The sequence below is a fragment of the Alligator sinensis genome, unplaced genomic scaffold (assembly GCF_000455745.1).
Source record: "Alligator sinensis unplaced genomic scaffold, ASM45574v1 scaffold665_1, whole genome shotgun sequence".
NCBI classification, from domain to species: domain Eukaryota; kingdom Metazoa; phylum Chordata; order Crocodylia; family Alligatoridae; genus Alligator; species Alligator sinensis.
In genome coordinates, this window is record NW_005842034.1 from 295,024 (window position 1) to 319,834 (window position 24,811).

Sequence of the window (24,811 nt, forward strand, 5' to 3'; positions counted from 1 at the left end):
TTCAGCCACCAGGGGTACTAGCCTAAAAAAGGTTGAAACCCCCTGCTCTAGAACAATGAACAAAGGTCTTAATACATTGATAAGAAAAAGGAACTAAAGCCTTGGAATTGAAGCAGTGCTGGTAGGGCATGGAGCTGCTCTGGACCTGTGTTGGGATCTTGAGGCAGTGACAGCATGGTCCAGAGCCGGGGCAGAACCGTATCCAACCACCTGATGAGCTTCCAGAAGAAGCAAGAGTGTCTTCAAGTCCTGAGACATCTTCTGACACTTGGGCGTACTCCAGAACTAAGAATACCATATGTATTAGAACATATACTAGTGGCAGCTAGGTCCTGCTGCCTGCCTGCCTGTCTCTGACCCAAACTGGGTCAGTCTGGCCTGTAGCTTAAAAAGGTGCCAACTGCTGTCGTAGATCTGTTCATCATTGAGAGAGCACGACACATGTCAGAACCTCCGGCTCATGATCCTTTTGGAGTAGGACCTCCCTGCTTACGGGATGCCTTCGTGCTGCAATGGCCTCCATGTCCTCCTACGTTTTCCTGATTCCCCTGTTCCCCACAGTGATATCCAGTCAGATGGGATGACCATGTTGACCCTGGTTGCTCCAGGCTGATCCTGGCTAAAACAGTTCTGGCTGTTTGACTATTTGCATATGTTCATTTTGGCCACCTTCTATTTACTTCCTCATTTCCCTGAACATAACGCCAAACTTTGGTCAGATCTTGCACCTGACAGCTTGAATGTTGTTGGCTGAACAATAATGGTAAGGTATATTCTCATTTGGGTCATGAAATTATCACTCAGACTACAAAGTCGTTTTCTGGGAAGACCTGCACCTCCAAACAAAACTCATTCTCTATATGGATAGCCAAGAGTAACCTGGAAGTGGTAGAGGTCCCGGTGCCAAAGAAACTTCATTACATTCTGCATGTGAAATATGCTACAATGGCATTTAGTCCACCTTGAGCAACATTGGCATGTCATATTCTGATGTGATTGTACTGTCTTTTCACATGCTCTGGTATCAGGGCTCCTCAGGGACCTCCTGTATGTTTGACTATCTGTTAGAAACTCAACTTGTGCCTTTGATCCCAGCATTTTTTCACTTGCAACTTCTGGAGCTTTCAGATTGTTTGGTATATCACCTTATGCTCAAGACAAGTCATTTTGGTGGCTGTTGCCTCAAATCAGGGTTAGTAAGTTCCAAGATCCTATGGCCCCACCTTGCAATCCTTTCATGCAGTGTGGTCTCAGAATCACTTTGTACCTAAATCCATCCCTATGGTAATCTCAGGTTTTTGCATAAAGCATAAGATTAACCTGTCAATATTCTTTCTGAAAACACACATGATACAAGCACAGAAAAAGCTACTTGCACTGGATATTTCAAGAGCCTTACTTTATTATCTTGTTAGGACTAAACCCTTTAGATTATTTCCCACCCTCTGTGGCCATATCCTCCGGTGCCTTACAGGAAAAGTAGGTCATGCTTTATGTTTCAATGTGCATTCAAAAGAGGTGGTAGTAGGGCACACACTCAGAACATCATGATATGCCTGCTTTAGAAATGTGCTGGTAATTGAGATGTGCTAGGTTTGACGAGAGTGACCTGCTGACCTTTGTTAAACATTATACCTTTGACATGGCAGCAAGGTCAGATAAGAAGTCCAGAACAGCATCGTTTCCTCAGTCATTTGACTAATACAGCTGTATTCCTTAATCCCAATATCCTTGGAGGACATTACTTTCCAGTCACATATAGTGGGATCCACACTGGCACATACTTGAAGAATGAACAATTAACCTACAGCGGTGATTCTCAGCTAGGGTGCTGTGGTACCTTAGAGTGCCATGAAACCCTTTCAATGGTGCCTCAAGCTGCTACCCAATATTAGCACTCTTAGGTCTGCAAGCACCTACACATGATTTACGAGATAAACCCAGAGATTTCAAGTAAGAATCCCTAGTGTCAAAGACACTCTGACCTGGTCTTTATGATTTCTTTGCAACAGAAGAATTTCTGTAACTTTTTTTCTATAATCAGAAAAAAAAAGGTGAATGCTAAGAAGGCTGGCATTTTCTTCAGGGTGCCTTGAGTCTAGTGAGTGTGCCGTGAATCGAACAGGGGGTGCCTTAAGTCTGAAAAGGTTGACAACCACTAGCCTGCAATAATAGTGTTTCTTTGAGCTTTAGTTCATTTAGATCCTATAGTGTGCCTTCTGTCGCTGCTTTTGGAGTGATCAGCAGGGATCCTGCTTTCTCTGTTAAAAAATTGCAAATTCTCTGATTAAAAAAACCCAAATCCATGAATAAAATAAAACACCACTATGTATATAGGTATCAATTGAACACAGTGTTTTATTGATATATTTACTATTTTAAAGCAATTTGGAAGCCTACCAGTGCCTCAGTCACTATAATAACATAAATTCTAAGTACCTAGAAATTCTAGTATTTGATTTTGGGTTTTTTATCATAGAAAATCAGAGCTCCCCCTGACCTGTTCACTCACCAGGATGCAGGTCCAGGCCCCTCACTTCCCCACCCCAGCCCTGCTGGAGGGGGCCCCCAACTACTGGGGCTATGGGGCCAGAGACCTGGGTCTGCAGCCTCCTGCCCCGCCAGCAGCAGCCAAGTCCCAGCTGCCACCCACAGGAGGTGGCAGGTGCTGCAGCAGAGTGGAGCATGGACCCCGGGTCCCCAACCCAGTGGGTGGCACAGTCAGAGCAGTCTGGTGGGGGGAGGGGGGAGGGCAGGCTACTTGTTGTGTGCTTGGGCTCCCTGCCCTGCTGCTTGCCCCCCACCCCCAGGGCCTCCACGGCACAGTGGGGCCAAGCGGGGAAGCTCCCTGCTGCTGCAAGCTCCACACCACCCTCGTGAAATGCCCCCTGCCTGGCCAGCAGCAGCAGGAGGCACAACTCCACGCTGCCACCCCAGCTGCTGCTGGGCGGGCAGTGGGCACTTTGCCAGGGCAGCGCAGGGCAGTGTCAACAAGCTTTTTCACCCTGCCTTGCCCCACTCTGTCCTACCATGCTGGGTCCCACCTGCTGGGCTGTGGAGTGTCTGGGGGGAAGGCAGCAGGGCTGGGAGCCTGAGCCTGTTGTGGGCAGCCTGCCTCCACCCTGTGTACAGATCTAGGGAGCATGTGCCCCCCCCCCCCTTCCAGAGTGCGCTCAGCAGCAGGGAGCCACAACCCACCTCCTTCCCCACCCCACTCTGGACGAGCTGCCCACAGCCCCATCCCACTCCCTGCTAGGGCCCTGCAGTCACATATGGCCCTGGGCCCCAAACCCCACACACCACCCAGCTGAGCAGCAGCTGCAGCTCCAGCCCTGCCCAACCATTTGGATTTCCCCCCCCTCCCTTCTAGTTAGTCAATCTATATGACAACATTGTGTGAACAGAAACACAAGGTTTGAGCTCTGTGCTGTTTGCTGAGTAATAATTACACACCCCAGCTTTCATTATAATTGAGCAACTTCATGGAAATGTAGTGGAACTGAAGTTAGTAGACTGCATCTAAGTAATTGGAAATGCAACTGCATGCATAGGTCAACGTGGGAGCAGAATAAAGGTTGTAATTATGGGAAGCATTCCCCTGTTGCTCTTCAGAAGTGCCTAAAACTACCCTGTATTAGCAGACGTGCATCTCTTGCATGAAATCTGATATCACTTCTCCCTCATTTTCCTCTCAGCATCACAAAACAGAGAGCCACTTAATTTACGTATAACTCTGGGTTTAAAGTTGAAGACTTACTCCCATTATTAGGATTCATAGTTATACCAGTTTCTCCTTTCTTTCTGCTTAACTTCTAGTATCACTGAATGCTTTCAAAGTCAGCTACTTTTCCTTTGTAAAACAAATGCTATTCAAAACAAAACATGGCATCCCTCCTCTCCCATATGTTTTACTGAACATATGGTTGTTTTTTATTACATAGCCTCTTGCATTCTAATAATATGATTTTAAAAATAATTTAACAAGTTTGTCACCTAATTTTTAGAAGACAAATGTTTCTTCTTTGTCATGTGTATATATAGGGTAAAAGGCATCTCTATGCAGGCTCAAATTCTGGTGTGGTTCAGTCTCCTGTTGCCTTTTGTGACAAGTACACCACTTGTGTTGACTGCGTTTTAGCAAGAGATCCTTACTGTGCTTGGAAACCACATGAAGCCTCCTGCACTGATATTCTTAAAGAAAGTGAAAGTGAAAGGTAATGGCACCTCTTGATTATTCTGCTGTGAACAATAAAAAATGTTCCACGTGTGTTCTGTAAATGTCTTCTAGCAAGATCATACTAATATCTGTTGTATTTTAAATATTTATTTATTAACTTTAATTTTGAAAAATCCAGTTGGCATTAATGAACATGCAATACAGTGGAACAACAGATAAGACCATTTTTTTTTAATTTTATAATTCTATCCACAAGCATATACCTTCATAAAAATGCACCAATTTTTGTAGCAGTTTCCTGGAAAGAACTGTAAATGTCTGCCTATATTTAGAAAAAATGATCCTTCATTTAATATGTCTATGTCAGGGGTAGATTATTACAATTTCAAATGCTTTGATTATTTTTCATAGGGATTGGATTCAGAATATAGGTGGAGATGCCTCATTTTGTTCTGGTAAGTCTTGGTTTTTATAAAAGTAATTTAAAAATACCTGTGTAATACACTTAAAAGGGTGTGGAGTTCAATTTATTTTGCATTTTTACCTATCATTGTGTGTTTGTACTTACTGTATAAAATTATGCTTTATATATTGTATTTGCAAATCTGTGCAGTGTACATCTCATCTTGGAATGTCTGTATTTGTATATATACATGTCATAATATTACACACAATACAGTAAACACTCAAATGAATCCAGGCCACTGCAACAGTAGCTTATGAATTAGATTAATGTTTACCCTAAATAATTATATTAAAGAGCCCTCCATTAAATTCTAGGTAATTGCTTGATCACTTGGGAATTCTAATGGCAGCATTAATAAGCATCAGAAGATTGTTCTTGCAGCAGAGGAAATGAATGTCAAAGAAGCTGATTTATGAATGGGAGAAAAGTTCTGAATACCATTTGAAATAAGACCTAGAGTAATTGAAATGATGCTGCAGTATGTTCACAGTTCAAATAATCATGTTTTTCTGGTTTATAATATGTATATTGCTGCTGTCATCAGGTCAAGGAAGCTTTGAGGAAAAGTAGACTTTTAGGAGACTTGCATTGCAGTAGCTTCCAAAGGGTTTATTTTTACTTTGTATTGTTATTAATATATATATATAGTATGAACCACTGTGAAAGTGTCTCTTGATAATTTTACTGTGTTGTATGTTCTGTACATACATATGTATCGGAAGAGAGTTACAACTGAGAAGTAGTATTTGGATAATGTTAGTTATATTTGGATTTATTTTTAGATGTTTATAGTATGTACATACTCAAAATGTACTACTAACACCTGGGAAGTCAAACTCATGTGGTCCCACAGGCCAAATGAGTGGCACAGGGACAGTCTGGGCCCACAGATCCTCTTCCCCTTCCCCTTCCCCTTCAATTGGCCAACCTGATCCAGTGGCTGCTCCAGGCAGTCTGAAATCTGCACTGCGCATGGTGTCTGCCCCAGCTGGACTGCTCCACACATGGTGCCCACCCTGGCAAGTCTGGAGACCCACGCCTGAAAGCACTGTCTGTAGCACAGGTCCCAGACTGGCTGGAGTACGTGCTGTGTGCAAGAGGCGTCCCAGAGTAGGTGCTGTGTATGATAAAGTCTGACCAGGGCATGCACTGTACACAGTGCGGCTGCCACTCTGGCTGGAATGCGCTGTGCATGGTGCCAATTCCAGCCACTTCAGGATCCATGTCACATGCAGTGTGGGCCCCAGACTGGCTAGAGCAGCTGCTGCATTAGGTATGAAGAGGGAGAGGGACAGAGACAAGAAATGGGAAGGGGCCCATGGACCTCCCCCAGGCCACAGGCGCACTTTATGCCCCTGTGTGTCTGATCACATTCAGGGGCAGCCCTGGGGGCCGGATGACAGGGCTCTGCAGGCTGTGTGTTTGACATCCTGACTTACACCTAAGAATGGTAAGTAGACTGCAGTAGACCTGTGGGCCATTTAGTTCAGTTTCTGGTCTCTGACTTTGGCTAGCACCAAATGTTTCAGAGGAGGATGCAGAGAAATCCCTCAATAGGCAGATGTTGGATTAATCAGTCCCTGTGGAGGTTTCTGTCTAATATTTGCAAGGTGGAGCTTGCTTCAAAACTTAGTCTCAGATTTTATATCCCGTAGCCCCTTAGTTTCTCAGGCGTAGCTATTCGGTGCTGACTTTGCATGTTGTCTTCTCCGTAGTTGTTGAGGAGGTAGCCTTAGAAGCATACACTTTATATTTCCAGTGTGACTAGAGGAATCACGAAACAATAGAGATTAGTGCAAACAGAAATTATTGCTGATACTTTGCACATTTATTTTGATGTTCCAGATAAAGTAAGAGAGAATTTTCTGCAGCATACATTCAAGCATGGGAGCACAGCAGAACTCAAATGTTCTCAAAAGTCCAACCTGGCACAGGTAGTTTGGAAGTTCAAGGATGACGTACTGAGAGTGGAGAGTCCCAAGTATCGTCTGCTGGAGAAGGCACTGCTCATCTTCAATTTGTCAGAAGGAGACAGTGGTGTTTATCAGTGTTTGTCAGAAGAAAAAGTGAAGAATAAGAAGTTTTCTCAAGTGGTGGCTAAACATATTTTGGAACTGAAAAAAATCCAACATACCACAGTGGGCCCAACCCACCCAGCAACACAGACAGAAGGTAATAACAATGTGCCAAAAGTGTCACCTGTACCAACAGAAGGGTCTACTGCTCAAACTTCAACCACTCAGATTGTACCACTAACAACAACAAGGACAATAACAAAACCAGTTGTTCCCATCCTTACAAGTGCAACTTCCAACACTGGGATCTTCAATCCAGTTCCTGATGCAATCCCAGAAAAGACAATGTTCTTAAAGTCAAATGATAATTTCCTTTTAATGTTCCTATTTCTGTTCTTTTTTATTCTCTTCCTGTGTCTGTTCACCTACAACTGTTACAAAGGGTATTTACCAGGCCAATGTTTAAAATTCCGGTCTGCTATGTTATTTGGTAAGAAAAAGTCCAAGGCAGATTTCTCTGATTGTGAGCAAAGTGCAAAAGAAACATTAGTGGAGCAAGCCAGCATCAGCATTCAAAATGGGGAGCAGCCAAAGCCTGCACATGATACTGGCTACGAGACTGAACAAGACACTGGAAATGGCCAGGTTCGGCATCATGATGAATCGCAGGCTCTCAAAGAAGTCAAGGGCAAACCTTTTGATGTTAAGTGTGAACTAAAATATGTTGACTCGGATGCAGAGGGTGACTGAAGGAGACGTTCCTCCACTTTAATTGTGACAGTAACTGTGGTTCTTACAGCTAATTGTTTGAGTTCGGATAGTATGGATGTGACAGCTGAGCCATAGAAGGTTATGTGCGCTTAACCTATACAGCAAGCCAATCTCTCAAACTTTGCTAGAGTAGAAACATGTTTTTTATCTGCAAATCATAGTGTTCATAGTGGTTCTTTTATTCTTTTTAAAAAATGGCCAGTTTCAGATCACCATTTGTTTATTCCCAAGATTTTTCAGAATACTTTTAAAGTTTGCAGATAGAGTAACTGATTTTATTTAATCCCTATTTTCCATAAAATAACAATGACTCGAATACAGTTGGCTTCAAAAAGTACCTCCAGTCTGCACGTTTTAGCTGCCATTAAAAAAAAAAAATCTAATTTAATTTTAATTCCAAATTGGAAATGAAGTTTAGTTTATCAGATTGGTAAATTATAGTCTTTTGTCCAGATTGGGACATTTTTGTTTGCTTCTAGTTATTCTTAATATATGCTTTTAATTGCGTTTGTTGACACATTGGGTAGCTTTACTTAAAGTTTAATTTTCAAAAATTACCTTTGTATACCTTTTAGATTTTAATGTATGCTGGGATGGATCTGGCTTGACTTGCGTAAGATTCTCAGGGATAATCTTTGCTTCAGTGCTTTTGTTGTTGTTGTTGTTCTGTTTTTTTTCCATTCTAGAAATATAGGTACAACAGGAATTTGGATTCGTTGTGGGGGGGGGTTATAGCTATAGGGAAGCTTTTTTGTTCTTAAACAAGCTTGGACAAAGTCACATTTTGTTTCCATACAAAACTGGATGTCATGTTTTGAAAAAAGCGAAATGGTACAGGCAAGCAGCTGTCACTGAGCTGTGACACAGAGTGTTTTGCACTGGAACCGATTGAGAATTTATGAGAAGAACTCTCTATAAACATTGGATGGGGTGAACTTGCTGGAATTGCCTGTTGCAAACACAGCTGGACAAGAAAACATGGCAAGTAACTCAACTTCCTTTTCATAACAAAACCTTCCTACTACTTCAGCTTTTCTGGATGACTTCCACTGATCTCTTATGCAACTGGAGACTGAAACTGGATTTGCTCATCAGTTACCTGGACTGTCACGTGAATCATGCCTGCAAGTGCATTCTTATTCTAAGCCTGATTCACAGGAGCACTGTTTGTCTGTAAAAGTTTTTTTTTTTTTTTTCATGCAGTACAGTTCTAAAGAATTGTTCCTCTCACTGTGTCTTTCTGTAAATATTGTTAGAAGTAGAGAGAATATTCCTAGTGAATAGGTATGCCTGGGCTGCTTTTTTTTATGGTGACCTTCATTCAAACATAGTATTATTAGACCGTCTTAGTGTAAACCGTTTATATTTTATAAGATTCAGTTTGGTTTTATTTTTCTATTTTTAATTGTGTACAAAAGAAATGTGATGGAATAAATATTAAAATAAATTGTATTATCTTTGTTTCCATGACCCTTGACATCATGATGCCATTTTGCATGTTCTAAGGCCTAACATTCCTTGTGGTTTTCTGTAAGTGGGACGATGAAGCCTTCTGTAATCAATTTCCACCGGGTTTTCTCTTCAGGTTTAAATCCTGGGGGTAGGGAGGAGAGCGAATGAATCTGTTTTCCAGGAAGCTAGTGACATCTTCTTTTATTGCCCTTCTAAAATTCATTTATCCTTTTTTTTGCATTATTTCTTCAGTGTGTGATGTATTTCTTACAACTTTTGTCCTTAGTGCCCTCTTTTTTTCTTTTCTGTCCTCTTCTGTCACACAGCCTCATCTCCTATACCTTTCCCTCCTACTGGTACCTCCTTTTTGTCCTGTGTGGGAAGTGATTCACCTCCTTCACCCACCAATAACCAGCCTGATGTTTGGTCTAGCCCAGAGCTTGTAATGGTCATGTTATTGCCACCTTTCCTCAGTGACCAGGCCCAGCATGTTAGTGTCCATGGAACCTTTCACCTCTTCTGTCAAGCCACAGGTAAGTAGGAGGACCCTACGTAAATCAGCACTTTCCTCATTGCATATTTATGTCTGTTCCTACGTTCTGATTTAATACGTGTGATATAAAAAGCTGGCTTCAGGAGTGTCAATCTAAAGACCTGTCCTGAAACCAGTGGAATAAGTGTCAGTCAGCACCTTTCAAGGTTAGACCCTAATACTGTACTGAAAACTCTACGTCCAGCTTAGCAAAGTTCATAAGTCCATGACGCACATTAAGTATGTGACTAGTCAGTTGACTTTAATAGACTTACGTACTTAACTAATTTGCTGAATCACAAGTGTGTGTAAATTCACACATTTAAAGTTTCAGCAATATGTTTTGTGTGATTTGCATTTACTTTCATATTTTACCCTCCCCAGATATTTTTAGGTTTGTTTCTATTAGATGCTAAGTTCCTCATGGTTTTGATAGCTTTCTTTGCACTATGTATACATCAGTGGAAGCATATAATGGTATGGAAGCCTAAGCGGCTGTTGTGTATTTTTTCCCAGAATTTCATAGCTTTTCATTAAGTGGGCATGTGGTATAGTATCTGACTGTTTTGAATTCAAAACAATTTTACTGCAGGACCGTGGAGTGTGAGATTAAGTTCAATGAATAGAAATATGTTATTTTAAACAATTTTATTACTTGATTAGGAGAATAGGTTTGGACATGTTTTGTACGCATTTTTTTCATGTTCATATTCTTTATTCATGGAAAACTGTTAGACTGAATTTGACCAAAATATTTTTTACAAAATGGAAGGCCATGTTTCCATGAATTGAAAGGCTGGGGTGGAAACAGTTTTTATAATATACATTCCCTTCAGTGTCTGCTGTCCAAACATTATACTGAGTTGAGAATGTCATTAATGAATGTTTAGTTTGTTGCCTAAGATGAGAAACACCAAAGGATAAACAGCAGAAATTGGAAGAAAAAAATGCATGATCCATAATCTTAAATTGATATTGGTATGTGTAAACATTGGCTCTAACTTTTTTTCATGTGTTTGCTCTCTTTTAAATAGTTTTGTAAATTTAAAAGGAGTTGCTTTCACCTGTGGCAGCAGGTAAAGACAAAGAATGTAATTAATCTTATTTTTAAAAGACTGGGTAGTGTCACCAGTTCTTACATTTGAAATCTTACAACTTAAAATAGCAATACAGGGAAGCCAAACATGTTCTTATTCAGAAAATAAACTTGGTGTTGTAACTTAAACAAAATACATTACTTTCCTTTTAAAAGCACTGAACTATTCATCTTATGTGGAGGATGAGATGTTTCATTTTCTTCTGAAAATTAGGTCTTTTCCTCTGGCAGCTGCAGGACTCTTGCTCCCTGAATGGAAATTGTGTTCCATGGCTGAAACACTGCTAAACCACCAAATTGATGCTACCGTGTTGTGGAGGCTTCTAAAAATTATGGGAATGTTCTTTGCTGCTAAGCAGCGGCAGTTACCTAAGCAACTCTCTAGCCAGAGTTGTTTAAATATTTGCAGAAAATATTAATGATACCTTAGATTGAGGTGCTCAGCTCCTGGCCTGTGGGCCAGAACTGGCCACCGGCGCCATGTCACCTGGCCCACAAGGCTCCCCATGTGTCTATGGGGAGCCCTACAGACCCTAATCCTGTACGCCAGGTTAGGTGTGCAGGGTGGCAGAGGGTCCAAGGCCCACAAGGATGGGGCAAGACCCTGGAGTCTGATCTTGGTGCATAGGGTTGGGTAGGACCGGTGCGGGGCCCTGAAGTCTGATCCTGGCATGTGGGACTGGGCAAGGACAGTGTGGGGGTGACATACAGGTGCACGGGGGTGGCATGAGACCTGATCAGGCCTGAGGACCCATTCTATGCCATTTCTTTGGCCCCCAGGGCCAAAACCTTGAGCACCTCTGTCTTAGAGAAAAGAAACTTGACTAGAGTTTCCTCTAGCACTACATTCAATATAAAATGTGTTTGGCAGGGGAGAATAATATGACATATGGATGGAGAAAGAAATGTTAGATTAAAGATTGTACTGCATGCAATTCTGGGCACCGCACTTCAAGAGGGATGCGGATAACCTGGAGAGGGTTCAGAGAAGGGCCACTCGTATGGTTAAGGGCCTACAGACCAAGCCCTACGAGGAGAGACTAGAGAAACTGGATCTATTCAGCCTCCGCAAGAGAAGGTTGAGAGGCGACCTTGTGGCTGCCTATAAGTTCATCACGGGGGCACAGAAGGGAATTGGTGAGTATTTATTCACCAAGGCGCCCCCGGGGGTTACAAGAAATAATGGCCACAAGCTAGCAGAGAGCAGATTTAGATTGGACATTAGGAAGAACTTCTTCACAGTTAGAGTGGCCAGGGTCTGGAACGGGCTCCCAAGGGATGTGGTGCTCTCCCCTACCCTGGGGGTCTTCAAGAGGAGGTTAGATGAGTATCTAGCTGGGGTCATCTAGACCCAGCACTCTTTCCTGCTTATGCAGGGGGTCGGACTCGATCTATTGAGGTCCCTTCCGACCCTAACATCTATGAATCTATGAAAGCTTCTAAAAAGGGCACCATGTATAATGCAGTCACATAATTGTGCTGTAGAATCTGAGCTTTCATTTAAAAAGTCTAGCTTGTATGAGAAACAAAAACTGTTGAATATGAATCAAATGTAGTATTTTCTGTAACCTAGTTGCATTCCCCTCCTCATCCCCACCCCTCTAATGTTAGTCCCTTGCTTGGGCGATTTGTGTTTTCCTACTGGCTTTGTCATCTTTTTGGATTCAGAATCCTAAACATCTACTAATAAAATTCAGTTTGCTTTGAGCAGTCTATAAACTTGAACAATAGTTAAAGGTATCAGTATCTTCCATGCTAGATGTTGGTAACACTAAATTGTAAGGATATATCTTAAATTGTTAACTGGTCACTTTTAACAGAAAAATTAAGCTAAAGTAGGGGCTGGGGTGGGGCACTGGATATCAAATTTAGCTGCAGGGGGACTTCACAACCTCCTATCTCAGAATTAGCACCTCTGTCCTTGAAAGGTAATCAGATTTTACTCACCAACACCATGCAGTAATAATTGTCTATTGTCTCCCTTAATATGTTGTTGAGCATAAGGGAATTGGCTTCCTCCATAGGCCAGGTACCCTAGTTGGATCCTTTTTCCCACAATGCCTGATGGCAGTCTGTCTTCTTGAACCTCTGTGGTGCATTAGAGGATTTGTGTGACTATGGCACAAATGTCTGGCCAAGGAGCCCAGCCCAAAAAGGAGAATGGAGGATAGAAGAACCCAACTACATAGCAGCTCAGAAGGATTTGTTGGGAGGAAGTAGGAGCAGTTGAATTCAAGAATGTCAAACGAAGCATGTCCAAATCAGAACTATTTGGAGTTTTCAATTCTGCTGAAAAGCTCAGTAATTGAACTTTTCAAGAGACCTTTTGGAATTAGTTTTCCCATAAGATGGAAATTGCAAGGTTTAGCCAGCTGTAGTTCTCCAACTTTTATTCTAAGGATTGTTCTGCAATAAAGATCTCCCCTTGGACCATGGCCAGTCATCATCCTTCGTTAAGCACTTTTTATTGACTACTAGTCCACAAAAGTAAAACAGTCATTAATAGTGATTTAGAGATTGGATTTTGAGGACAGTGCAGTAGACTGCTGAGCAACAGATGGCTTGTGAACAACCGTTCCAAGATCAAACCAATAGAGGTTAAAAGCCTCATTTCTCCCAGAGTCACCTGGTTCTGTGGAAAAATATTGTAAAAGTTCCTAAGCAATTTAATTTTATTTTTTTGGACAGGAAATTAATGTTGATCTTAAAATTATATGATTTTAATTTTGACTTTAACCTTGATTCTAATCTCCATGGTCATTTTGATCCATGCTTGATTTTATTTTTATGCTTATCTGGGGATGGCAAATTTGTAACCAGTTTTGTAGACTCCTTGTATTGTTAGTTTGTGCCCAGACCTTTAGGGTCTAATCGGTTGCTGGCTGAACTGAACAATTTAATATCTGTGGCTGTGCTAATCAGATCGATAGGTTTATTTTATGAAGGCATCTTTGTGCTCTACGTATAGATCTCTATTTCTCCTCTCCTTTTCACCCCGCTTTCCTCTTCCCTGTACCTTGGTGCTTTTTTAATACTAGAAGTTAGCTGCAAGGCTACTTCTAGAGAAGTCCTGCCCCTAATAAATGTTAACAGACAAGGATTTAAAAGCTGCCTTTCAAATAATTTGCATCAAAATCCTGTAGTCATATGAACAAAAGCAAAGAAAACTAAGCTTAGCTTATTTCATGTCACATTCTTTAATAGACCAAGGCTGTCATGAGCTCATCAACATGTTAGATCAGCACTTCCCTTGCCCAGAGATTAGGCAGTCTGCTTTGGCCCCTTACACTTCATCACATATGCAGAACAACTGTTGAATGTCAGTATCCCCACCCCTGTTCTGAGAAGATACCTAGTCAATTAATGAGGTCTTCAGGCAGACTGCAAATCTTTCTGTAGGGTCTGTGAAGCGAATGTGCTGTTTCTAAATTCTTGGTGATGGTGGTAGATCTGAGCAAGCAGGCAACACTTTCCAGGTTAGTGTTTTATCTTTAAATGCATCAGTGTACAGCAGCTGTCAGTCTGAGGACAATATGTGCTGGAACCCTAAAAGTACGTGGTGTGCCAGAGCAGATTCATTTTAAGTGAAGGTTTTCTTTAGGACCTTAACCTGCTATTTAAATCTTCTTCCTAGACCTACAGCACACTGGATTTAAGTTAAAACCCTGGGTGGGGGTGGTGGAAAAGGGTAAGAATCACTAGGGTTACATGATTCCTCCTTTAGGACATTAACACATCATCTGTTCTGCTGAAATAGCAACAGTTTCTTTATGCTATAGTATTGTGCAGTTGGCTAGACTAATTGAGGTTTTCCCTCCCACTAAATAATTTGGTACGGAGGTAGTTTGTAGCAATCCTGCATAGCCATGTTTCAATCCCAAACAAGCGCAGTGGAACAAGGCTAATATTTTTTGCCCCATAACTTTTTCATATTACCTCTTAGATATTAATGGGGTATTTTATACCGATTTTTGTCAAAGCACCAGTAAATTTTATATATGAATGTTACACTTATTCACTGGTAAGATCTTAAATGATTTGGTTGGTATCCAAATATCAGGATCTTTTATTTTAACTTAAGGAAATGAAGATGATCGATTAAGTTTCAAAGAGCTGGAGTTACATTATTTTTAAATTTTAGATGGTCTCTATGTGATACACTATGAACACAACTTGTGCCCTCTTTATGATGGATTCTTCTCTTAGGTTCTGCCTTTAGAGTGGCTTGCCTCCTGAGGCTCAGATCAATACACAGCTGCTGATATGTACCTTTTAACTTGAATAGAAAATGGCCAGGTGAATACTTGTACAAATTTACCGTTTTGCTGTTTAGTGCATTACATGTTTTTAGCCTTTGGATCAGGTGCAGTAGGGACTTTGTCTCAGTTATCCATATTGGTGTAATTGCTGAAATAGAAGTGTTCCCATTGCCAAGTTAGCATGTACACACACAATTTAATATCAATGATTTGGTCTCTTACGAAGAGCTTATAATTGGGGAGTGTGTGATGTTTTGAGCTGGCAAACCAGTGTTGGACAACAGAAGTGGTGTGCAGAATCTTCCTCTAGCTTTACATTCTGCCGAACTGTAACATGTGAGACTGGCAATAGTAGATTTCATTTGTGGAGCCTATGTTCCTAGTAAACTTGGAGTGGGGGGCCATGATTTTGACCCAGATGCAGTCTGTAGGTGCTCTTTCAGTGAACTCTCAAATGAGAAGGGGATTTTTAGTTTTCTCTCTGTTAGTGGGTTATTAATCTTAATGGATTTCATAACTTAGTGTCTCTTTTGTAATACAGCTAAAGTTCTCAATCCCCTGCCTGCTGTATCCTTCAGTCTCTGTAATATCTTGGCTCAGACTATAAGTTCAAATTTATTGGCACTGCTAAGAATTTTGATTTCACAGTACTGGATGGTAAAATGCAGTAGAGCTAGGTGATGCATCTGAATGTGTGTTAGAGCAACAGAGCTTTACGTGATGACCTTACTGGGAGTAAGGACCACAGGCACTCCCAATTTTCATGTTTTTTGTTTTTCAACTGGTGATGAAGCACCAGTGTTTAGCTTTGGACTGTGCATTGTTATGATCCAGTTGTTTGCCCCTTGCTACTATCAGTGTTTTTCATGGGAAATCCCTGTCTCTGACTGCTAATTGATGTTTACTATTCAGGGTATAATTAGGTCTTGTTAACTTTTACTATCCCAGCTGAAATCACTCACCACAGCTCACTCAGAGTCACGTATCATGTCCCTCTTGGGAAAGATAAAAACTGGCATTTCCACCTTTTTCCAGTCTTCTTCATGCCATAAATCCCCTTTGGCTGGAGATCAAGCCAAGGTGATAGGAGACATTCTGTTATTCCCTTTAGGGCACAACAATTTAGCATTTGCTGCACGTTCTTTTCTCCTTCAATTGCTTCTGGACAGTGATTATTTACAAGCTGCCCCTAAAATACTATGGGACTGAATTTTTAACTTACCTCAAAACTTAAGAAGTCAGCATACGAGATGTGAGATGTAACCAAACTGTTAATGTGAATTTAAATCAATAAGTCCACAAACTGGGAGCAGCCTCATTCTACTAACTCTTAACTCCTAGCTTTAGATTTCTAACATTTGCTGTTTAATTATTTTGCAGACTTAGCTGGCTGCCTTTTGGCAAGACCTTTTTTTGGGATCCACTTAGCTATTATGTAAACACTTACCATTGGCACATTTGAAGCAATGGGTCATGCATATATTGGCTGTTTCACCTTATAGACAGGTCAGCTGTCCTTGTGGGCTTTTTTAATTTTTACCACTTAGAGATAGATGCCTTTTTTATACTCCTGTGTGTCCTGTGCTGTGGTAACTGTATATTTTTCTTTTTGCACGTTTAGTTTTTCACAGACACTGTTTCGTGTGCAGCTCTTCGTCTTTGATAAGACTGCAACATTTTTTTTCATTGTTGCAATTCTGTAAATTCAGCAGCAGGTCAACAAAGAATTCAAGTTCTGTGCAAGCATTGCCACATGTTCTTCAGATATGACATCTGCTTCTTGAAACAAACTGTACCTAGACAGAAAGGTAGTCCTCTTCCCAGGAGTTTGGAGAGGAGTGTTTCCCTCCTGGTTTCTCACTGTGATTTTTAGTTGCTCTTCAAACTACCATGTTCAAGAGCTTAGACCCTGTTACAAACATCTCCATCATGCTTGCCCAGAATAAGAGCATCATACCATACTAAGTTGGCTGCGAACTTGTTCTCTCTGCTGACTGGGTTTTCTTTTTGTACTATAAAGAATATAAAGATGAGTTGTTAGAGCCTTCATAACTTCAAGATGCTTCCTTTCTTTTCCCTCTTCAACTATCAGTTTCTTACCTCTTACTCATTGTTCTCATGTTTGCTGAGTCACAGCTCTTATGTCTGCCTTTGCGAGTTTATCAGGAGTGACTAATGCTTACTGATCACCTGGCTCTTTCATTTCTCCAGCATTCAGATCCTAGCACCCTCTAAAACTTGCTCTCCCTTAACAGCCTAAGAAGCCCCACCATTTTACCCAGCTCACTTTGACCTTTGACTTCCGGTCATCTTTTCTGTGCCCAGGTCGAAACTGAATTCCTGTTTTGAGTGAAGGGGTTCCTCAATGGTCCTGAAGTTCAGAAATTTCTTTGTAAGACAGTATATTTATTCAAACCAAAGCTGCAGGTGAGTCCCTGGGCATTACTCAATTTTGAGATCAAGAAATGTGACTGTTCTTATACAATTTTTTTTAAACAAATGCTGCTGCTGCAATCCCCTGTTGTCTTTCTGTATACACTCTCTGTTACAGAACAGCAATTTCCAGAACTACATATCCTTCATGAATAGGGCAACCCTTCTCAGCAGTTGGGATAATTACTGAAAGGCCCTGTCAGGACAAAGACCTCTTCCTGTTACCCTACTCTAACACCTGAGATGCCAGAGAGTTTTTTTTTTTTTTTTTTTTATGAAGCTAGTACAAAAGCCCTTGTCTGAGAGGTTTATCTAATTCCTTTGCAGGCAGAGAAATGACTAACCAGTAAAATGAATTGGATTTCAGTTTCTGGAGATTAGCTAAGGACAACTCTTAAATTCTACTCTTTGCTTTTACCTGATTATTAGTCACATTCTTCTTCTCTTGCAACTTAATTTCCACCCTTGATAAATCTTATTTGAGTGTTCTTCAGGGAAACCTAAGCTAAGCTTCATCATTTTAATTCCAGGAATAGCACAGTGGCGTTACATTGAGTAAGTAGCATGGGTAGTGAGGCAGCTTCATGTGGTCTCAATTTCTGCATCTTTATGTGGTTTATTAAATGTTGCACACTCCCGTTCACTTTTCTGCCAGAGAAGCCAGGGTTTTCTAGCATTTATTTCCTGTTCCCCAGAATCAGAATGCTAAATTCTTTTGTCCTAGTTCTGGTGCCAGAGAAACATCTACTAAGGAGCTCTATTGCATCCATCATCTTTTCCTTCTAAATTAATATCTTGGAGCTTTTATCAGAAGCATTCAGGATTACACACACGTACGCACACAATCTTTTAACACCAACAATATTTTTGCCAACTGAAGCAGCACACACTGTTCAAAATCTGCTTCTAGTGTGGCCATAACTCCTGCAGATGTATACTTTACTCTCAGTACAGCCTGATCGCACTCTTGTCTTTCTTATTTATTGCAGATAAATAAGAATATTTTATGCCTTTTATGTAAAGTTAAGCCAAAATTGCACTGACTTCAGTAACACACTTGCAAGTTGATTGAAGTGTTAGAGGTGTTGTAGGATTTGTTGTTCCCACTGGAGTTAAGGGGAGCTTTGAGTACTTTTGAAAATCAAACTCCAGAGGCTGAAAAAATCTTGGCTATAGTGTTTGTGAACTATGTTAGAGTGGAAGTCATGGAAAATATTACATTTTTCCACAGGCAGGTAGCACAAAGTTTTCATTAACCTATGTCAGGGGCTGGCAACCTTTTTGCCAAAACAGGCCACTGCTTACAAGCCAGCCCCTGCTACAGGTCCCCTATCCTCCCACCAGGGTGATCATCAGAGTTGGTTAAGAGAATAGATAGAAAAAAATGTAGGCACTGGGACTTGGGATGCTGCTCTGTGATATGGAGAACACACCGAACACGATAGGCAGTAGGACCCTGAGAGCACCTCCTCTTCTGCCAATGAAGAAGCATGCTGCCAGTTGTCTGAGGTGCTGTGGGATAGATCTAATCTCTTCACATGCTAGATCCAGCCTACAGCCTGTAGGTTCCTTACCCCTATGTGATTCTTTACTGCCCTGAAGGGCCTTTCTCTACAGCAGTGGTTCTCAACCTTTTTAGTCTCAATGCACGCTGTGGAAATAGGATTGCCAACTCTGTTTGAATCTATTCCAGGAGGTTTCTGGAATGCCAGCATGCCCATGACACAACACGAATGTGTCCGTGTGCTTGCGTATATCAGGTATGGATTACGGTGTGTAGACTTTACATCAGCAAGACAAATGCACATTACTATTACATTAGAGTTGGATGTTGGATTCAAATTCAAACGTTGGATTCAGCATTTAATATTAATTTTAATAAATGCCCTATCATTTATCTCCTGGGTGACTCTCAGCAGTCTCCTGGAGATTTATATCTAATTCCTGGAGACTCATTTCTTGAATACAGAAAGATAACAGAGCAATTCTTCTGTTGCAGAGAACGCAAAAAGACCGTGATAGGGCCAAATATTTTTGACACTGTGGATTCATATTTGAACACACTGAGTTTATCTTGTGCAGGTGTTTGTACATTCAAAAGTGCTAATTTTGTGCAATACCCTGGTTGAGAATCACTGCTTTAGGGAAAAAGGGTAGTTCAGTCTGTGGCTGGACTACAGACATGGGTACCAGGTGGGATGAGTTTTTTATGTGAACATAGGGTGGACAGTAAGTTCTCTGTTTTCAAATACTGTAAATCTTCAAATAGTTATTCCAGTAATAAGTTGAGTCATCGGTGACTGCAGGCCATTGAATTTTAAACAGTCAGGTCAATCCTTGGAGAAATCTGTTCTCCAATGGTGTCAGTATCTGTACAATAAAACCAACAGCTGCAGAAAGGATTCTTATGTATATTAGAACCTTATTATACATAAGTAAATGTATGTATTTAATTCCCTGCCTATTTTTTGCATTTTATAACCTCCTTTTTTAATCTTGCAAGCATTCGAAAAGAGGATGACTGTAAGTATTTTTTGAAATGGTTTAAGATTAAATATTTAGTGTCTTGGCATCCACACAGTCTGTATTATATTATTTCTAATCTAATTCATAAATACTGAAGACACTTAGATGCCACCACTTGAAAAATTCTTACAATTTCTTTTCAACAACAACTTCTTAACAATATGGTGTAGTGGCATCATTTAGTTTAAGGAGAAGTATATACTTCTTTGTGTTAGTTTCTAGCAGATAGATGCTGGTAAATTACAGTTTTCATTTGTTTCTTCAGTAAATCCATTACATTTAGATCTATATGAACAGTGTGCCCTAGAGGATTGTGACAACTAAATTATGCATTATATAAGAATCAAGGTATATGTAAATGAAATTATTTATGATATTAAGCCGTTTCACAGCAAGTGTTTTTATCCTGTTATACTGCCCTGGGAAACAAAGTAAACAAAAGTGATCAGAGTGGAGAAAGTGATTAGATAGAAGTAGTGAAGAATAAGCACTGAACTGCAGTGAAACATGAAGAAAGACTATCAGAGGCTCCCCCCACAAGAGCTCCAAAGAAAACAAACAGTTGTGCCCACATCTAGATTTTGCTGTTGCAAAAGGTAGATATGTAAAACTATCTGTGCAGAGGGGGGAAACCTCCCAGCTCAGCTGGTTGTGTATACAATGGACATTGTGGGGAAAAAAGGCAAAATGACTTGGTTACAACTTGGTCAGTGATTCCCCAGGGTGCTGACCCAGGACCACACTGCTTGTGATACAGCCACAACAAGGAAATCAAGTTTTCCTTAAGAAAGAAATTTAAAATGTCTGAGTTAAACTCTTGAAGCACTTTAGGACCATTCAACAAGTCTCAGTGTTCTTTGGCAACCCTTCTGGCTTTTAATGTAAATGTGTAATAATAGCAGGAAATCATCCAGACTTGCATTTCTAATTGCCTGGAATAATCTTGGGGAAATGGCTTTTGGGACTGAACACTGCTGCCTCCATAATACAGTCTATTTCACTGGTATAGGAAACAAGGACACTCCAGATAAAGTTAGTAATTGAGCCATTTGTTATTTAAGAATTACTCTTAACTCCTTATAGTCCTCCTCATAGATTCTGAGCATGTCAGTCTTAATTTTATTTTACAACTCTCCAGCAGTTGTTTTTAATCTCACCCTTATAAAAAATCCTGCCTTGTGCCTTGAAATCTTTTCCCTGGCACCAACTCCTGTCTTGTTTGTAATTAATTGATTGTTAAATAATTCTGTGTGATGGTAGAATTTTGTTTATCAATTTCCAGGGGAATATTGACTTTGGATACTGAGGAGCTCCTAGTTAAATCTAGGCTAAACCATTTGATTCCGTTTTTTGCTAAGAGTGTAGCCAGCAATATTATTTACACAATGTTAAGGAACGTTGGTTGCTTGCACCAACTACACATCTTCTGTATCTTAAAAATACTTAAAAGCCTTTTTAGAATCAAAGCCCAAATTGCATTTGAAAATATGCTTTCCTAAAGTATTGGTATCCATGTACCATGGTGGCCTCTGTTACCAGTAATAAGAATAGAGTGCAAATTTCTATTTTAACCACCCTGAATTCAAATTTTTTCATGGTCAGTACTCCAGGACTTTCTTTTAAATATCACTCGGTACATAGTAGATGCAGGATGAATTTTCATCTGGGTGTAGTTTTTGCTTCCTTGATACCAACATGGCCATCTTTTATGGAAGTGCTTCAACAATATTAGTTGACCTACAGAAATGGGGTAGCTAAAACACCCCAAAATGGCTTGCAGGTGGTTCAGGAAGTTTTGTTCTTCTGTTATCCTTGTTGGCTGTGGCCGATGGCAGGAGTTGGCTGCTTTGAGTTCATTATAGATTTCCCCAAGTAATTCTTTTTTCTCTCTCTATGACTTGTCAGATTTTCTCAGCGGCATTGTCAGTACTTTAAAATGCACCTTGCCAACCTTTTTTCTCTTCCTTTCGGAATTATCCTACCGAGTTTTAATTAGATCAAAATCTCCATCATTCATCTCCACTATTACTACTACTTTGTTTCTTTGCATTCATGTAAAGGTATTTTAATACAAGCTTCATTTCTGTTTTACTACAGTTTGTTGCCTTTTCAAGTCCAAAATCTTCCTGTTTGTGAAAATAGTGCTAGGATCCCTTAATTTTTCATGTCATTTAAAGCCTACCTGACACAATCTGCCTATTTTTAGTTTAGTTCAGTATCTGCCTGCTTATGTAAATATTATCTCTTCCAAACCAATTCAAAACAAGTCATGTCAATTTTCAGTAACTCCTGAGAATGCAAGTTGGTCTCTAATTTTTTCGTCAAATAATCATTTTTATGTGTAGTGTACACTGAAAGGTTAGAGAGAGCTTCAAACCCTCTTTTCATCTGGGCCACAGGTGTCTTAAACAAACTTACTTCTTAACTGTGGCTACCAACCAGAATGTCTTCCTTTTTTCTTCTTGGTAGCAATCTTTTTGCAACTTGGGCTGCTGTCAGTCTTTTGGCTTGTTCACTTTTTGCTCCATGCAGGTGAAATGAACATTGATGATTAGATTAAAATGTTTGATACCCATTTGGCTTTCGCTCTTAGTATTAATTCAAAGATGCCAAATTTTCACTCACTTACTTTTCGATCTACCCCATGATTGGTCAGCATTGTACCAGTTCCAGATAGGATTACCTAGGTTTCCTTACAGACCAGGTTATAATCCCATTTTTACTTCAGCCCACTTGTGAGAAAGAAATGTCCAAATTCTGCCATTCTCACTTACAAACTCTTTCATAACCTCTTCTAGTTACCGAGTCCTAGGCTTCCGAGTCTCATTATCAACACTGGCTCATTTTCCCCAGCTTCTGACCATGCACAGAAACATAGGGCACGTCTACATGTCATCATATGGTGATGTTGCTATGGTGCCATGCTTTAGTATTTCCTTTTGGTACTTCCGAAAGAAAGTACTAAAGCATGGCACAGTGTGGGTGGTTACTGCACTGTGCATGCAGCACATGGTTAAATTTTGCCACTATGTCACTGTAGCAGTACATTATACTTGAGGAGCGCACTGCTACAGTGACGTGTCTGGCGATCACATGTAGACACGCATGATCATTATGTTGCTATAGCATGCCATATGGCAATGTAGCGTCACTAAATTGCCATAGGGCAATACGTAGATGTGCCCATGAAGATCTAGGCCTGGAAGGGAACTCCAGGGGTCATCTTGTCCAACTCCCTGCCTGAGGTAGGATCACCCCTATCCAAACCATCTTATACAAATCCACTGTCTAACCTATTAGCAAAACTACACAGTCAACCCTGACACAAAACAAGACATAACACCCTAATCTGTCATAGGTAAAGTAGGGGGACCACAGCAGCCAACATCCTGCTGCTGCTGCGAACACTGTTAAAAACCACTCTAGAGATCCTGGGAAGAGGGTAAACTTCATTTTGGATGCCAAATATAGTGATTGGCTTTACCCTTAGCAGAGGGGCAAGACCCATTAGCCATGAACCTCCAGGTTTCAGGCCCAGCGGGAGCTTTGGCACACCCCTGTCAAAAACCCCAGCCTTGGCTGCAGCCAACACTCAATGTTTCAGCACTCAGCTCAAGAACCATAGCAGCAAACCAAATCCTAGCACAACTAGTTTCAGCCATTAATGTTCCTAAATCTATAATCAATTCCCTGCATATAATCTCATGAATAAATGTTGGTTTTCATATTACTGTTTCATTCTCCATTGAATGTGGTCGTCAGTCGTAGTCAGAAATGTTCATTCTCGTAATTTGGTGATTGACATTTTCACAGGTCCAAGTGACACACATTTTGTTTGGAAGAAGAATGGACAGAATATGGAAGTGTGCGTCAATAAGCAATCACATGCACTGCCTGATGGTAGAGTGCATATTCTCAGCTGGGTAAAAGATGCTGTAGAAGAAAATACAGAATACCACTGCTCAGTCATCTCCAAAGCTGGAAGCAAAACATCAAAAGTGCTCATCACAGTGGAAAATAAAGGCAGGTGGTTGCAAACTGAATGCAGTCAGTCTGGACATGCTCTTGGGATGAGCAGCACAATTAGCTCATCTGTAAAAACATTTATACAACTGAAGGTCAAGTCTTCTAGTTTCTAGAGAAAATTAGCTGTGTTGAGTGCCCACTTCAGATGCATCCTATGGAAAGAATCCAGTATTCAGATCCTTGTTAAGATTATTTTAAAAAGCAGATTTGTTCCCACAAAGGTTGCATTTTTCTAGTAATGTAAGTGCAGCTAAACCTATCTCCACGCAGACTACCATGTTTGCGATTGTGGTTTGTTTCCTAAACCATAATTGCTATCTTATAAACACAAAGTCTGCTGTTGGAGGCTCTTTGAAGACAAGCATAAAACACGGTCACGTGCACAAACTTATGTTTTATTTTATTGACTTGGCTGAATATAGCTGTCAGCTTTCTATGGTCATCTACTGCCACTTTGGGTTTGGTAGTTGCTTCAGATCCCTGACATCTATGTTACAGAAGCCATTTAAGATCCCAAGTAAACTTCTGGCCAAGATTTGTCAAATCAATTCAGGACAGTAATTCGAATCACTGTCCCCCGAATCGGCCAAATCCTAAGCAAATACTAGCCGCTTTGCACAGGCCTAATAGGAACTTTTGTGTTCTCATCATATCTGAAAATCTGACCTGTAGACACCGAGGGAGACTTGGCTTCAGCACCCTGTCAGCATGCCAGTGCTGTGTCAGACAAAGATGTCTTTTGAAGCTGCTGCAGAACTAGATGGTAGGTGCACCTCTTTTTGATCACTAATTACTTATGTAACTTGTCCCATTACTTAATTTTCAGACTCTGCTGGTCAAGATGGATGGACAAAGGAATTTGATAGCTGGCGAAGTGCCATCACTGAACATGACAAAATGATGCAAAACTGGAAGAAGACCTGGGTAAGATACTTTGTGACTGGTGTATTTGTTAGTGGGTGTGTTTACACAAGCCATTATTGCCCTGGAGTTTGTTGTTCCTGGGACACGCCCAGGTGTGCCACTTAGATGCGTTCCCGAAACGCAGCACGTTCAGC

The 24,811-nt window shown here is 40.7% G+C and overlaps 1 protein-coding gene across 5 annotated transcripts in view; it reads left to right on the top strand.

Moving 5' to 3' along the window:
• The window catches only part of SEMA4D (semaphorin 4D), a 77,208-nt gene that overhangs the window by 49,015 nt on the left and 3,382 nt on the right, over positions 1-24,811 (top strand). For 3 of the 5 annotated variants that reach the window (XM_006022389.3, XM_014519349.2, XM_025202661.1), the window contains 3 exons: positions 4,042-4,214; positions 4,589-4,632; positions 6,489-9,195. In XM_006022389.3, coding sequence (XP_006022451.1) covers positions 4,042-4,214; positions 4,589-4,632; positions 6,489-7,408 — 1,137 coding nt within the window. In that variant the 3' untranslated portion in view covers positions 7,409-9,195. The other 2 variants (XM_006022391.3, XM_006022392.3) reach the window with 2 other exon arrangements.